Source organism: Schistocerca serialis, chromosome 1 (genome assembly GCF_023864345.2).
Source record: "Schistocerca serialis cubense isolate TAMUIC-IGC-003099 chromosome 1, iqSchSeri2.2, whole genome shotgun sequence".
Lineage (NCBI taxonomy): Eukaryota > Metazoa > Arthropoda > Insecta > Orthoptera > Acrididae > Schistocerca > Schistocerca serialis.
Window position 1 is genome coordinate 485,665,004 of NC_064638.1, and position 15,528 is coordinate 485,680,531.

General features: G+C 41.1%; 1 protein-coding gene across 1 annotated transcript in view; it reads right to left on the reverse strand.

The window, feature by feature from the left end:
- LOC126484459 (mutS protein homolog 4-like) overlaps positions 1-15,528 on the reverse strand; it is a 302,928-nt gene that overhangs the window by 211,427 nt on the left and 75,973 nt on the right. Inside the window, exon 6 of the mRNA XM_050108020.1 lies at positions 13,596-13,816. Within this exon, the coding sequence (XP_049963977.1) occupies positions 13,596-13,816 (221 nt within the window). The remainder of the gene's footprint in view (positions 1-13,595; positions 13,817-15,528) is intronic.

Genomic DNA, 15,528 nt, shown 5'->3' on the forward strand with positions numbered 1-15,528 from the left:
GCTTCAACTTGGTGAATTCCTTTGTACCTTGGAAATCATCTGTTTTACAGGCAACTTGTTCAACTTTTTCTTTTTTAAAATTATGTCTCACATGCAACAGCGATACAAATAGCCGTACAATGGGTACAACCACAATGGAAGGGTATCTGTTGAGAGGCCAAACAAATGTGTGATTCGTGAACAGGGGCAGCAGCCTTTTCAGTAGCTGCATGGGAAGTAGTCTGGATGATTGTCTGGTGACATCAACCAAAACAGCCTTGCTGTGCTGGTACTGCGAGCGGCTGGAAGCAAGGGGAAACTACAGCCACAATTTTTCCTGAGGACATGCAGCTCTACCGTATGGTTAAATGATGATGGTAAAATAATCCAGAGGTAAAATAATCCCCCATTTGGATCTCTGGGCAGGGACTACTCTGGAGGATGTGGTGATCAGGAGAAATAAAATTGGCATTTTATGGATCTGAGTGTAGAATGCTAGATCTCTTAATCGGGCAGTGGGTTAGAAAATTTAAAAAGGGAAACAGATTGAAGTTACATATAGTGGAAATTAGTGAAGTTTAGTGGCAGGAGGAACGGGTCAGGTGAATACAGAGTAAATAAATACAAAGTTAAATTAGGTGTAATGCAGGATTGTGTTTAATAATGAATAAGGAAATGGAATGCGGGTAAGCTACTATGAACAGCGTAATGAACACATTATCATAGCCAAGATAGACATGAAGCCCATGCATACCACAGTAGTAAAAGTTTATATGCCAACTAACTCCACAGATGGTAAGGAGAGTGAAGAAACAAATGATAATAATATTCAGATAATAATAAAGGAGGCAAAAATTTAACTGTGGTAGGGGACTGGAAGTTGATAGCAGGAAAAGGAAGAGAAGGAAAAATAATAGGTGAATAGGGACTGGGGGAAAGAAATGAAAGAGGAAGCCACCTTGCAGAATTTCGCATGGAACATAATTTAATCATCGCTAACACTTGGTTAAAGAATCATAAAAGAAGGTTGTATATGTGGAAGAGACCTGGAGACACCAGAAGGTTTCAGATTGATTATATAATGGTTAGACAGAGATTTAGGAACCAGATTTTAAATTGTATGACATTTCCAGGGGCAAATGTGGATTCTGGCAACAATTTATTGGATATGAACTGTAGATTAAAACTGAAAAAAATTGGGAAAAGGTAGGAAATTAAAGAGATGGGATATAGATAAGTTGAATGAACCATAAGTTGTTGAGAGTTTCACAGGGAGCATTAGGAAACAGTTGAACAGTGGAAAGGAATACAGTAGAAGATGAATGGTTGGCTTTAAGAGACGAAATAGCGAAGGCAGCAGGGGCTCAAATAGGTAAAAATACAATGCCTAGTAGAAATCCTTGGATAACACAAGAGATATTGAATTTAACTGATGAAAGGAGAAAATTTAAAATCCGCCAAGGGAAGCAGGTGAAAGGGAATACAAATGTTTAAAAAAAGGAGTGACAGGAAGTGCAAAATAGTTAAGCGGGAATGGCTAGAGGACAAATGTAAGGATCCAGAAGCATATTTCACTAGGGGAAAGATAGATACTGCCTGCAGGAAAATTAAAGGGGCCTCTGGGGAAAAGAGAAGCAGCTGTACAAATATCAAGAGCTCAGATGGAAAACCAATCCTAAGCAAAGTAGGGAAAGTGGAAAGGTGGAAAAAGTATACAGAGGGTCTATAGAAGGGAGATCCACTTGAGGGAAATATTATGGAAGTGGAAGAGGATGTAGAGGAAGATGGGAAGGGAGATAGGATACTGTGTGGAGAATTTGGCAAAGACCCTGGGAGTAGACAACATTCCGATAGAGCTACTGATGGCCTTTGGAGAGCCAGCCATGACAAAACTCTTCCATCTGGTGAGCAAGATGTATGAGATAGGCAAAATACCTTCAGATTTCAAGAAGAAATAGTAATTCCAATTCCAAAGGAACTAGTTGCTGTTAGGTGTGAAAATAACTGATCTATTAGTTTATAAGTCTCGGTTAAAAAATAATAATATAAATTTTCTACAGAAGAATGGAAAACCTGGTAGAGGTTGGCCTTGGGGAAGTTCAGTTTGGGTTCCAGAGAAATGTAGGAACACATGAGGGAAAACTGACCAACAGCTTATCTTAGAAGGTAAGTTAAGGAAAGGCAAACCTACATTTATAGCATTTGTAGACTTAGAGAAAGCTTTTCACAATGTTGACAGGAATATTCTTTTTGAAATTCTGAAGGTAGCAGGGGTAAAAAACAGGGATCAAAAGGCTATCTGCAACTTATGTAGAAACCTAATAACAGTTATAAGTGTCAAGGGGCATGAAAGGGAAGCAGTGGTTGGGAAGGGAGGGAGACAGGATTGTGGCAGGGAAGTAGTAGTTGAGATGGGAGTGAGACAGGGTTATAGCCTACACCTGATGTTATTCAATATGTACATTGAACAAGCAGTAAAGGAAACCAAAGAAAAATTTGGAATAGGGATTAAAGTTCATGGAGAAAGAATACAAACTTTTAGGTTTGCTAATGACATTGTAATTCTGTCATAGACGGCAAAGGACTTGGACGAGCAATTGAATGGAATGGGCAGTGTCTTGAAAGGAGTATATAAGATGAACATCAACAAAAGCAAAATGAGGATAATGGAATGTGGTCAAATTAAATCAATGATGCTATGGGATTGGGAAATGATACACTTAAAGTAGTAGGTGAGTTTTGCTATTTGGGCAGTAAAATAAATGATGATGGGTGAAGTCGAGAGGGTATAAAATGTACGCTGGCAATGGCAAGAAAAACATTCCTGAAGATGAGAAATTTATTAACATTGTAACATTGAATATAGGTTTAAGTGTAAGGAAGTTTTTTCTGAAAGCATGCGTCTGGAATGTAACCATATATGGAAGTGAAACGTCGACAATAAATAGTTTAGACAAAGAGAGAACAGAAGCTTAAGCATGTGGTGCTACAGAAGAATGTTGAAGATTAGATGGATTGATCACATAACCAATGAGGAAGTACTGAACTGAATCAGGGAGACAAGAAATCTGTGGCAGCACTTGACCGAAGGAAGTGATCAGTTGATAGGACACATTCTGTGACACCAAGGGATCACCAATTTAGTGTTGGAGGGAAGTGGAGCAGGTAAAAATCATACAAGAAGAACAAGAGGTGAATACAGTAAGCAGATTCAGAAAGATGTAGGTTACATAGTTATTTGGGGATGAAGAGGCTTGAACAGGATAGAGTAGCGTGGAGAGTTGCATCAAACCAAAGTTCAGACTGAAGATCATGACATCAAAAACAGCAAATTAGGAAACTGATGTCTGTGCACAGACTTTTGAATTCCACAAATACACACAAAGAAAATCTAATAGGGCCAGTCCATAAGGTCCCATTGTCTGATAAAATCTCATACACATTCTCACTTAAATAGGGCCCCTTGTCAGATAAAAGCACATATACACACTTACAGGCATAAAATCTATACACAGATGCTGTCTGACCAGAGTGCAAACACACACTGAGTATGTAACAAATGCAACAATAACTGAAATACATTATAGTCATTTTCAAAAGTCCAGAAAAGAACAATTCACTGAGTGTGGCATATACTGGTAGCCCCAGGTACCAGGTGGTTTGACATAATGCGCTGCAACTCCGGAAAGCTCAGGATTTAATGTACTCCGGAAAGCTCGGGATTCAATGTCAAGTCTCATTAAGCTATTTATTTACTATGGCTGTTAAAAATAATTCAGTTATGAAGATGGTGAAAGATATTGGTATTAAAAGACTAAAAAAAGACAGTACATGGATTGAAGCAAGGTGGTCATTACTGGAATCTGCAATTAGAGAGTACACTGTTGAATCTAAACTTCAAAAGATCAACAGCTGATCTATGTGTCTATTGTTAAAATCAAGGTTCAGACATTTTTATAGTTACCATACTAATTCTCAGTAACAATACACAAGTGAAAGATGTCTTCAGGAACAACATGAAAGAAAAATTCAAGATGATCAATGAGACCACTAACTACTTAGGTATAAAAATTACAAGGAACTGCAAAGAAAGTTATTTGTGGGTAGACTAGATACAGTATGTGAAGCCAATCCTCAACAGATTCAATATGGATGATGTAAGCCCAATATCTGTGCCACTGATCAATGACTAAGTGCTCACTCATGATATGAGTCCAAAAACAGAACAGGAGAAAGAAACTATGCAGAATAAACCCAATTTTGAAGCATTAGAAAGTTTGATGTAGACTCAGTTAGGAACAAGGCCAGATCTGGCTAACTCTATAGAAATTGTCTGTCAGTTTTTTAATAATCCGGGGATACCACACTGCCTGAATGACAGAAATCCAAAAGTACCTCTACATACCTAAAAGGTACCAAGAATATGACACTACTGTCTTCTAAAGCTGAGTGTAGTAAAATACTTGAGACTAGGTGGAAAAAGAATTCAATACAACTACATTGATACACCAACCGAAACACCAATTTGTGCCACACCAAAGTTAGCCAATATGAATAGCCAACTGGCAATAATTAGAAAATGGGACCCAGCACAGTTGATACCATCAATTAGAACACAAAACAAAAACAAAAATAAAATTTGCACACTAAAAAGACAATGAAAACTGCCAAAGTACATCCCTTGAGATATCGAAAATAATAAATTATTTTTCCACTCACAATAACTTGTTGAACGCCATCAAAAAATGGGTTATAATTGACTACTCCTCATCGATGTATTCAGGAGTCTGTACGAAGTTTAAAGATTGATATCTGCAAAATCAGTCTCCTATAATATACTTCTACTGTTAAATCAATCTACACTGTATTTAACCTTGTACAATTATAAAGCCAAAATGAGGAACACTGCCTTATAATTATCAACAATCAAGCTCAGTTTTCTCAATTTTGTCATTATTTCATGTCAACAAATTTAACTGCAATATGCAATATCATGAAAATCAGATTGAGTCACTCTTTTCTCCCCCAGTAATCACAAAATATACCAAATTACAAAAATTAACACTTCAGATCATTAACCAAGCAATCTCAGTTCTCACCTCTCACACGCCTCTTCTTCTTTCTCTCATTTGAGAGTTCACTCCTTACTCTCAAACACTCGATAGTTACTGACAAAAATACCCTCATTCGTCTCTTGCACTGCCCTCCAGCATAAAAATGGAGCCATTTGAACACAACTTACGAATGTCTCATTTCAATGCAAGAGGAATGCCACATAATAGGTAGTTGTGATGTAGACTGAGCTAGAGATTATGAGAATACAATGTCAAAACAGGATATCTTTTTATATCTCAAGGAATAGTGATATTCTGACATAGTAAGGAACAGCCAACAGTAGCCTGATCTACAACCGAGGCTGAATGCATGTTAAGGGGCTCTATGGCTTCAGAGATTAAACAGTGAAATATCTCCACACCCCAAGAAGGATTCTGTCATATTACTGTGTCACAATAAGGCACCAATTGAATTATCTAAGACTAATAGCTACAAGGTTCAAATGAAGTTTGTAGATACCACAAACGCCCAACTCACTGTAGTGGAACATATAACTTCAGACTGAATGCTGGCACACCTGACGACAAAATCTCGGGCAACACCTCGTCATCATCTGCTGCTAAAATGTTTTCCACTGCAAATATAGATTTTGAATTTTTGTTTTGTGCAGACATGATTCTAGTGAAGGTAAGAGAATTTAAAAACTTTGCCTCACTTGTTAAAGCATCTTTTGCATTGCTTGGGTGTAATTATGAATGCTCTGACTTTTTTACTATGTGTAATATCTTGTAACAGAAGCTTTCCTGGTTAATGTGTGTGTAATTAATGTTTTCCTTCCAGCCACTTATAAACTGCACAGCTCACCACTTATAAACATGTATCACACAGGGAATTGCTCGAACTTTGGACATGCCTGTGAGCACAGTGCATAAAATTCTACGGAACATCCTGCATTGCAACCCATACAAAATCTATACCTACATTTGTACCATATTCTGCAAGCTACCTAACAGTGTGTGTCAAAGGAAACTTTATGTACCACTAACTGAGCCCTCCAACCCTGTTCCACTCGCAAATAGCATGTGGGAAGAATGATTGTTGGCAAGGCTCTGTACTGGCTCTAATTTCTCGAATTTTCTCCTCATGGTATTTATGTGAAATGTATTTGGGGAGGGGGGAGCGGCATTATATGTTTTTCGACTCTTCTCGGAAAGCACTCTCTTGAAATTTCAATAGTAAATCTTTATGTGATGCATAACATCTCTCTTGTAACGTCTGCCAATGGAGTTTGTTGAGGATCTCCGTAAGGCTCTTGTGGCGAATAAACAATCCCATGACAAAATGCACCACTCTTCACTGGATCTTCTCTGTCTATTCAATCAGTCCTACGTGGTAGGGATCCGAGATAGATGAACAATAGTCAAGAATCAGTCGAACAAGTGCCTTATAAGCCACTTCCTCCATGGATGAGTTATAATTTTTCCTACAAACCTGAGTCTGGCATCTGCTTTTCCCACTACATGCTTTATGTGGTCATTTCACTTAAGATCACTGTGGATAGTGACTCCTATATATTTTATATCAGATACTGTTTCCAGCAGTTTGTCATCAATAGCGTAGCTACATGGTAATGGATTTCTTTTCCTATGTATGCGCAATATGTTACATTTCTTTATGTTCAGTGCCAACTGCCAGAGCCTGTATAACCCATATTCAGGAGTTGCTTCATGCTGGCCTGCCAGTAAGACAAACATTTGCTCCAGAATTTCTTGCTCATTTGGAAGCAGACAATAAATAGCCATGGAAGATTCTTTGGACAGACAGCGTGCCTGTTTCCATATCCACAGACTTGCAGAAAATGGGCCACAAAAAATCAATACCACTTCATTCTGCAAAGACAACTATGTGATGCAGGTTGATAGCAGCATTTATCATAGGATCAAGTTATTTTTAGATGTGTCCTGTTACCTGTATCATCATTGGTAAATGCTATGAGAGCCTTTTGCAAACAGACGTCATTCCAACCCATTAACAGCATGGATGTGTAGGTAGGATCATTTTTATGCGAGATAGCATTCCTCTGCACATTTAGTATCCAGTGAAGAAGTTGCTGCGAAGGGATTTTTGAAATGCTAGAGATATCAGCCATCGTATCCTTTCTGCCTGCCAATACCGATCTTAATCCATGTGACTTCTGGCTGTGGGGTTATCAGAAAGATGCTGTGTTTAGTGTTCCAATTACAAATGTAACTGAATTGAAGGCATGCACTGCACAACGCATTCTGAACATGACCCCTGAGACACTCCGATCTGTTGTGGAATATGCTGTTTCTCAGTTTCAAATTGTAGCAAAAAAATGGTGGACTGTGTATCGAACATGTCTTGAGCCAGTCTCACAACAATTAAATACTGATTCCATTGTTGCTTTTTATGCAGTTTTGGGCACAGGACAATTAAAAACCATTTTTTTTAATATTTTTTGGCAGATTTTGGCCTTGTGACAATTAAAACAAATGCAATTGTTGCTGTTACGTGGTTTTTGGCCTCAGAACAATTATAAACAGATTTTTCCAATCCAATGTGGTATGACCTTGCCATGGTTGATGGCTTTTTCTAACAGTGCCACAGCTGTTGGATGCCAAACTTGTGTGGTCATGCATATTGCGCGTTAATCTTTTTTGTTTACACGATGTTTCCCACTTCTTTGATAATATCCCTTTCATATTTGACATCATTCTTAGCAGCAGTTCTTTTTTACAGCACTTTGAAACTGGAGCTTTAATTATAATCATCCTGTACACTCTCTACCTTAAAAGTTTTGAAGTATCGATGCAGTTCTTTAAGATACAACTCTTACTCATCCGAGTCCTCATTGAGTGAATGGAACATGGATATAACTGGTGCAAAGCCCTTCTGTGTGTTCCACACAGCATTTTGCGCATCAATTTGTCGTTGATTGGCCGGCCACGGTGGTCTAGCGGTTCTGGCGCTGCAGTCCGGAACCGCGGGACTGCTACGGTCGCAGGTTCGTATCCTGCCTCGGGCATGGGTGTGTGTGCTGTCCTTAGGTTAGTTAGGTTTAAGTAGTTCTAAGTTCTAGGGGACTTATGACCTAAGTTGTTGAGTCCCATAGTGCTCAGAGCCATTTGAACCATTTTTTGTCGTTGATTGTTTACATCAACTACAGCCACGTCTTGTCCAATTGCTTCATTTTCTCTTGATGGTGTACTTCAATATCACTACATAATCAATTCTGCTAGTTGCTAGTTTACACATACAGTTCAAACCAACTTACTGTCAATTGTTATAAACTACTTCTCCTTGAAGTAATTTATTACTAACAAGAAGATTGCTAACACAACAAGCAGTTCATACAATATATATCTGCCAAGACATCACAGAGCTGAGTCAATGTCAGATGCAAAGAATGCTGTAAGGGTATCTTTGCTGGTGTTACTAGTCTTCTCCACAACTGTACCCAAGTCTATGTCGGCTACTACATGATTAAAGAGTGCCAGAAGTATAAAATAACCACTCACCCAATAGTCGAAGTGATGAGTAGTCAACAGGTGCTTAAACAATAAGACTGAAAATGCACCTTAGCCTTCAGGCAATGTCCTTCTTTGGAGATAGCTAATACTACTCACTTGCACACCCACCCACCCGCCCACACACACACACACAGACACACACACACACACACACACACACACACACACACACAGAGAGAGAGAGAGAGAGAGAGAGAGAGAGAGAGAGAGAGAGAATCCCGTCTGACAACATAGTTTCAGCATAGCAGGTTGACTGGTTACTATTGTTCATCTGCATCTACATCTACATGACTACTCTGCAATTCACATTTAAGTGCTTGGCAGAGGGTTCATCGAACCACAATCATACTATCTCTCTACCATTCCACTCCCGAACAGCGCGTGGGAAAAACGAACACCTAAACCTTTCTGTTCGAGCTCTGATTTCTCTTATTTTATTTTGATGATCATTCCTACCTATGTAGGTTGGGCTCAACAAAATATTTTCGCATTCGGAAGAGAAAGTTGGCGACAGAAATTTCGTAAATAGATCTCGCCGCGACGAAAAAGTCTTTGCTTTAATGACTTCCATCCCAACTCGCGTATCATATCTGCCACACTCTCTCCCCTATTACTTGATAATACAAAACGAGCTGCCCTTTTTTGCACCCTTTCGATGTCCTTCGTCAGTCCCACCTGGTAAGGATCCCACACAGTGCAGCAATATTCTAACAGAGGACAAACGAGTGTAGTGTAAGCTGTCTCTTTAGTGGACTTGTTGCATCTTCTAAGTGTCCTGCCAATGAAACGCAACCTTTGGCTCGACTTCGCCACAATATTATCTATGTGGTCTTTCCAACTGAAGTTGTTCGAAATTTTAACACCCAGGTACTTAGTTGAATTGACAGCCTTGAGAATTGTACTATTTATCGAGTAATCGAATTCTAACGGATTTCTTTTGGAACTCATGTGGATCACCTCACACTTTTCGTTATTTAGCGTCAACTGCCACCTGCCACATCATACAGCAATCTTTTCTAAATCGCTTTGCAACTGATACTGGTCTTCGGATGACCTTACTAGACGGTAAATTACAGCATCATCTGCGAACAACCTAAGAGAACTGCTCAGATTGTCACCCAGGTCATTTATATAGATCAGGAACAGCAGAGGTCCCAGGACGCTTCCCTGGGGAACACCTGATATCACTTCAGTTTTACTCAATGATTTGCCGTCTATTACTACGAACTGCGACCTTCCTGACAGGAAATCACGAATCCAGTCGCACACCTGAGACGATACCCCATAGGCCCACAGCTTGATTAGAAGTCGCTTGTGAGGAACGGCGTCAAAAGCTTTCCGGAAATCTAGAAATACGGAATCAACTTGAGATCCCCTGTCGATAGCGGCCATTACTTCACGCGAATAAAGAGCTAGCTGCGTTGCACAAGAACGATGCTTTCTGAAACCTTGCTGATTATGCATCAATAGATCGTTCCCTTCGAGGTGATTCATAATGTTTGCATACAGTATATGCTCCAAAACCCTACTGCAAACCGACGTCAGTGATATAGGTCTGTAGTTCGATGGATTACTCCTAATACCCTTCTTAAACACTGGTGCGAACTGCGCAATTTTCCAATCTGTAGGTACAGATCTATCGGTGAGCGAGCGGTTGTATATGATTGCTAAGTAGGGAGCTATTGTATCAGCATAATCTGAAAGGAACCTAATCGGTATACAATCTGGACCTGAAGACTTGCCCGTATTGCCCGATTTGAGTTGTTTCGCAACCCCTAAGGTATCTACTTCTAAGAAACTCATGCGAACAGCTGTTCATGTTTCAAATTCTGGATATTCCATTCGTCTTCCCTGGTGAAGGAATTTCGGAAAACTGCATTCAATAACCCCTTTAGCGGCACAGTCGTCGGTAACAGTACCATCGGCACTGTGCAGCGAAGGTATTGATTGCGTCTTGCGGCTTGTGTACTTTACATACGACCAGAATTTCTTCGGATTTTCTACCAAATTTCGAGACAATGTTTCATTGTGGAACCTATTAAAGGCATCTCGCATTGAAGTCCGTGCCAAATTTCGCGCGTCTGTAAATTGTAGCCAATCTTCGGGATTTCGCGTTCTTCTGAACTTCGCATGCTTTTTCCATTGCCTCTGCAACAGCGTTCGGACCTGTTTTGTGTACCATGGGGGATCAGTTCCATCTCTTACCAATTTATGAGGTATGAATCTCTCAATTGCTGTTGCTACTATATCTTTGAATTTGAGCCACATCTCGTCTACATTTGCATAGTCAGATCGGAAGGAATGGAGATTGTCTCTTAGGAAGGCCTCTAGTGACACTTTATCCGCTTTTTTAAATAAAATTATTTTGTGTTTGTTTCTGGTGGATTTGGAAGAAACGGTATTGAGCCTAGCTACAACGACCTTGTGATCACTAATCCCTGTATCAGTCATGATGCTCTCTATCAGCTCTGGATTGTTTGTGGCTAAGAGGTCAAGTGTGTTTTCGCAACCATTTACAATTCGTGTGGGTTCGTGGACTAACTGCTTGAAATAATTTTCGGAGAAAGCATTTAGGACAATCTTGGAAGATGTTTTCTGCCTACCACTGGTTTTGAACAAGTATTTTTGCCAACATATCGAGGGAAGGTTGAAGTCCCCACCAACTATAACCGTATGAGTGGGGTATTTATTTGTTACGAGACTCAAATTTTCTCTGAACTGTTCAGCAACTATATCATCGGAGTCTGGGGGTCGGTAGAAGGAGCCAATTATTAACTTAGTTCGGCTGTTAAGTATAACCTCCACCCATACCAATTTGCTACTTCGACTACACTACAAGATAAACCACTACTGGCAGACACAAACACTCCACCACCAATTCTGCCTAATCTATCTTTCCTGAACACCGTCTGAGACTTCGTAAAAATTTCTGCAGAACTTATTTCAGGCTTTAGCCAGCTTTCTGTACCTATAACGATTTCAGCTTCTGTACTTTCTATTAGCGCTTGAAGCTCAGGGACTTTCTCAGCACAACTACAACAATTTACAACTACAATTCCGACTGTTCCTTGATCCAAGCACGTCCTGTATTTGCCATGCACCCTTTGAGATTGCAGCCCATCCCGTACTTTCCCGAGGCCTTCTAACCTAAAAAACTGCCCAGTCCACGCCACACAGCCTCTGCTACCCGTGTAGCCGCCAGCTGAGTGTAGTGAACTCCTGACCTATTCAGCAGAACCCGAAACCCCACCACCCTGTCGCAAGTCAAGGAATCTGCAGCCAACACGGTTGCAAAACTGTCTGAGCCTCTGATTCAGACCCTCCACCCAGCTCTGCACCAAAGGTCCGCAATCGGTTCTGTCAACGAAGCTGCAGATGGTGAGCTCTGCCTTCATCTCGTAAGCAAGACCGGCAGCCTTCACCAGATCAGATAGCTGCTGTAATCCAGAGAGAATTTCCTCAGATCCAAAGCGACACACGTCATTAGTGCCGACATGTGCCACCACCTGCAGCTGGCTGCATCCTGTGCTCTTCATGGCATCCGGAAGGACCCTTTCCACATCAGGAACGACTCCACACGGAGTGCACACTGGATTTCTTCCCCTCCTTAGCCGCCATATCCCTAAGGGGCCCCATTACGCGCCTAACATTGGAGCTCCCAACTATCAATAAGCCCACCCTCTGTGATTGCCCGGACCTTGAAGGCTGAGAATCATCCTCTGAAACAGGGCAGGCAGCTGCATCTGGCTCAGCCAGAGACAGTGCCTGAAACCTGTTTGTCAGACGCACCGGGGAGGCTTTCTGATCAGCCTCCGGGGACGTCTTTCGCTGCCTGCCATGCCTTGGAACGACCTCCAAATCAACCACAGGCGAGAGCTCAGCCCCACTGCGGGCAGCAACCGGGGCAACCACAGCGGCAGACCGATCTGGGGACAGACGGGACGAGGTTGACATCCCTGTGATACCCAAGTCCGGCTCCCCACAGTGGCGCTCATTGGCAACAGCCTCAAGCTGCACGACCGAAGTCAGCGCCACTTGCAGCTGTGAGCAAAGGGATGCCAACTCAGCCCTCATCCAAACACAGCAATCACAGTCCCTGTCCATTCTACCCGATGTTGAACAACAGTTACTGAAACACGAGTCCGTGCCTAGATAACGCAAGGGAAACATGCAAAGAATGTATTAACTAACCTGTACAAATGCCTAACTACTGCGCTACAATATGCCTGAATTTACGATTACAGTAACTAAAACTCGAAATTACACCTCCTATACGAAACTCACACGCAATTTAAGTAAGAATCTATGAAGTAAACGCTAAAGCGCGATGCTACAATCCTCAAATACTATAATACGCCCGAAATTTATGAATTAAACAATGCAAGTACCCAAAACCACACAAAGAAATTAAGAATTAAACTATGTAACAAATAAGTAAGCTAGGGGTATACAACCTGCTGCTGCAGCTGCTTATCCAACGACGGCAGGGAGCACACTGGCTGTGACCAACCGACACTGGCCGTTCAAAACAAAAACAGAAGACAGACGACTACGCGAGTTTACACTATTCAGGTGCTAAAGCGCAATGCTACGACTCTCAAATACTATAATACGCCCGAAATTTATGAATTAAACAATGCAAGTACCCAAAAACACGCAAAGAAATTAAGAATTAAACTACGTAACAAATAAGTAAGCTAGGGGTATACGACTTGCTGCTGCAGCTGCTTATCCAACGGCGGCAGGGAGCACACTTCTTTATGTTACCTGTTTTCCATCCAGGACGTTCAGTTTCAGAGCATAATATCAGATGCTAATAAGCCAAATGATAATTTGATTATGAATAATGCCTGAAAACTGCAGACTCGATAGAACATTACAGGCTTATAAGCATTTGAGAGAATGAGGTAGCACATTTTCTGGAACTGAACAAGTCTGAATTTACTTTGAAATGAGATCAAGGTAATGAAACAGATGTACTAGAAGACAAATATTAAACCACATACCTACCTGCAAACTATTGAGAAGATCAGGTGTTTCAACAATCTCTTTCACAGCCTCCAGGCGGGTTGTAATTGTCGGAAGAAGAAAGGGTGGTTGCAGAATGGAGGCTCGCAATAACCTGCTCCCACAGCCAGTATGACAATGATTTAGTATGCCTATAAGACTGTGATGAGCTCCACATCCACGCAAACTTCTTACTAATTCCAAGCGGTTTGAAGTATGAACATCTGTAAGAAGATATGAACCATTTTATAGGTTTATAAAAACTGATGAAGTAAACAGCAACTAAAAGGTTGCAAAAGAGCACACTATAACTAATGGAGTGTCTATAATCATAATATGACTGTCCCCTGTTTTCCTGGCCTGTGAGCTAATGGAAATTATTTTGAAAAGTTTATAGGTGTTGTATACATCTATCTCCTCTTACACCATGGGCATAGGACACCAATAGTAAATGGCCACTAATTATTAATTATGAGTGGAAAATAAAGACGAAAGCATTAATTTAAATGCAGATATCATTAATATTTCATCCGTACAGTTCCAGCCTTCTTTTACACTTTTTCAGTAGATTATTGTAAAGTAATATATTGTATACCATCGAGCTACCACCTAGACGTCAGCTACCGGATGACATCTTTGACATCGGCTGTTGCCACAAGACAGGTGTGCAAGAGATGGGTGCTACTCTGCATTCACTATTGCAGAGCTTGGTCGCCAGGGGGTGACACAGTGGCTAAGCAACATTGTGTGACAACTATGTAGGCACAGCTGAGTGCCACCTCAAACTTGCAGCTATGTATGCAATCGTCGTCCAGCGATCACTCTGATTCTGTTCTGACTCCACTCACTATTCACTACGTTTACTCAACTGTTGTGTATTTATCTGCCACGCGGCAATTCACATTGCACCATATGAATGTTAAATATACTTGTTCTGGAAGCGGCTCTTCATGTTTTTATGTTGAGAGTTTAAAAAAAAATTGCAACCATCGTAGGCATTTTTTCATGTTTGTTTTGAACCATGGAGTCTGCACCACAAGCTAGTTTATCAGATTTGTCAATGGAAGTCAAGTTTCAACAGTTCCTCCAGCAACAGTTAGAGGGAGAGAAATGTAGTGAAGCCTTGTTGTGCGCATTGCTCTTCTAGCAGGCAGCTGCGAGTCCAACACCATTCCTACCACACGCCAAGTCAGTGGAAGAATGAGGGGCATACAAAAAACGCATCCAGCAACTTTTCACCACACCTCCAGCAGCTTTTCACCACATTCCAGGCAATGGAACCAGCTGTGATCAAATCACTTTTCCTGTCATGACTCTCACCTAGTATGTATCAGCTTTTATGCAAACTGCCCCTTCTCACGAATTCAGTGCACCTGAATTTTGACAAAATGTGTACTTCATTAACTACCTACTTTCACCGCCATTGCCATGTAATTGCATGCCATGTGGAGTTTTACCAGTGTCAAAACAGCCTAACCAGTCGTACTGCACATAGGTGGTTGAACTGCACTGACTCAGTATGAAATGTAGTTTTGTGGCTCCTGACCCTGCAGAATCACATGCAGAAGAGATGATTAGGGTGGATTTGTTTGAGCGGCTCCAGATAACAAAGTGTGTCTCAAAGCTCCTTCTTTGGATGATGTTTTAAAGTGGGCCCAATCTTTCAAAGTTTCCCAGGCCATGGGCCATCGGTTAGAGTTTTGGGACAAGATAGCGACCATCACGTCAGACCTGAAAGAGGGGTTCACTCTGACCAATGCAACCACTGCAGGAATGCTAATACACAAACACCATCTGCCCTCCATCTCTGTCTCTTAAACAAGGAAAGAAGTCTTGGGCCCCTGATTGACACTCGTTTTTGTCATGTCCGGACTGTTTTTGAACACATGTCCGAGAAGACTGCTCCGACAGATAGACACAGTGTGAGGTATGCTGG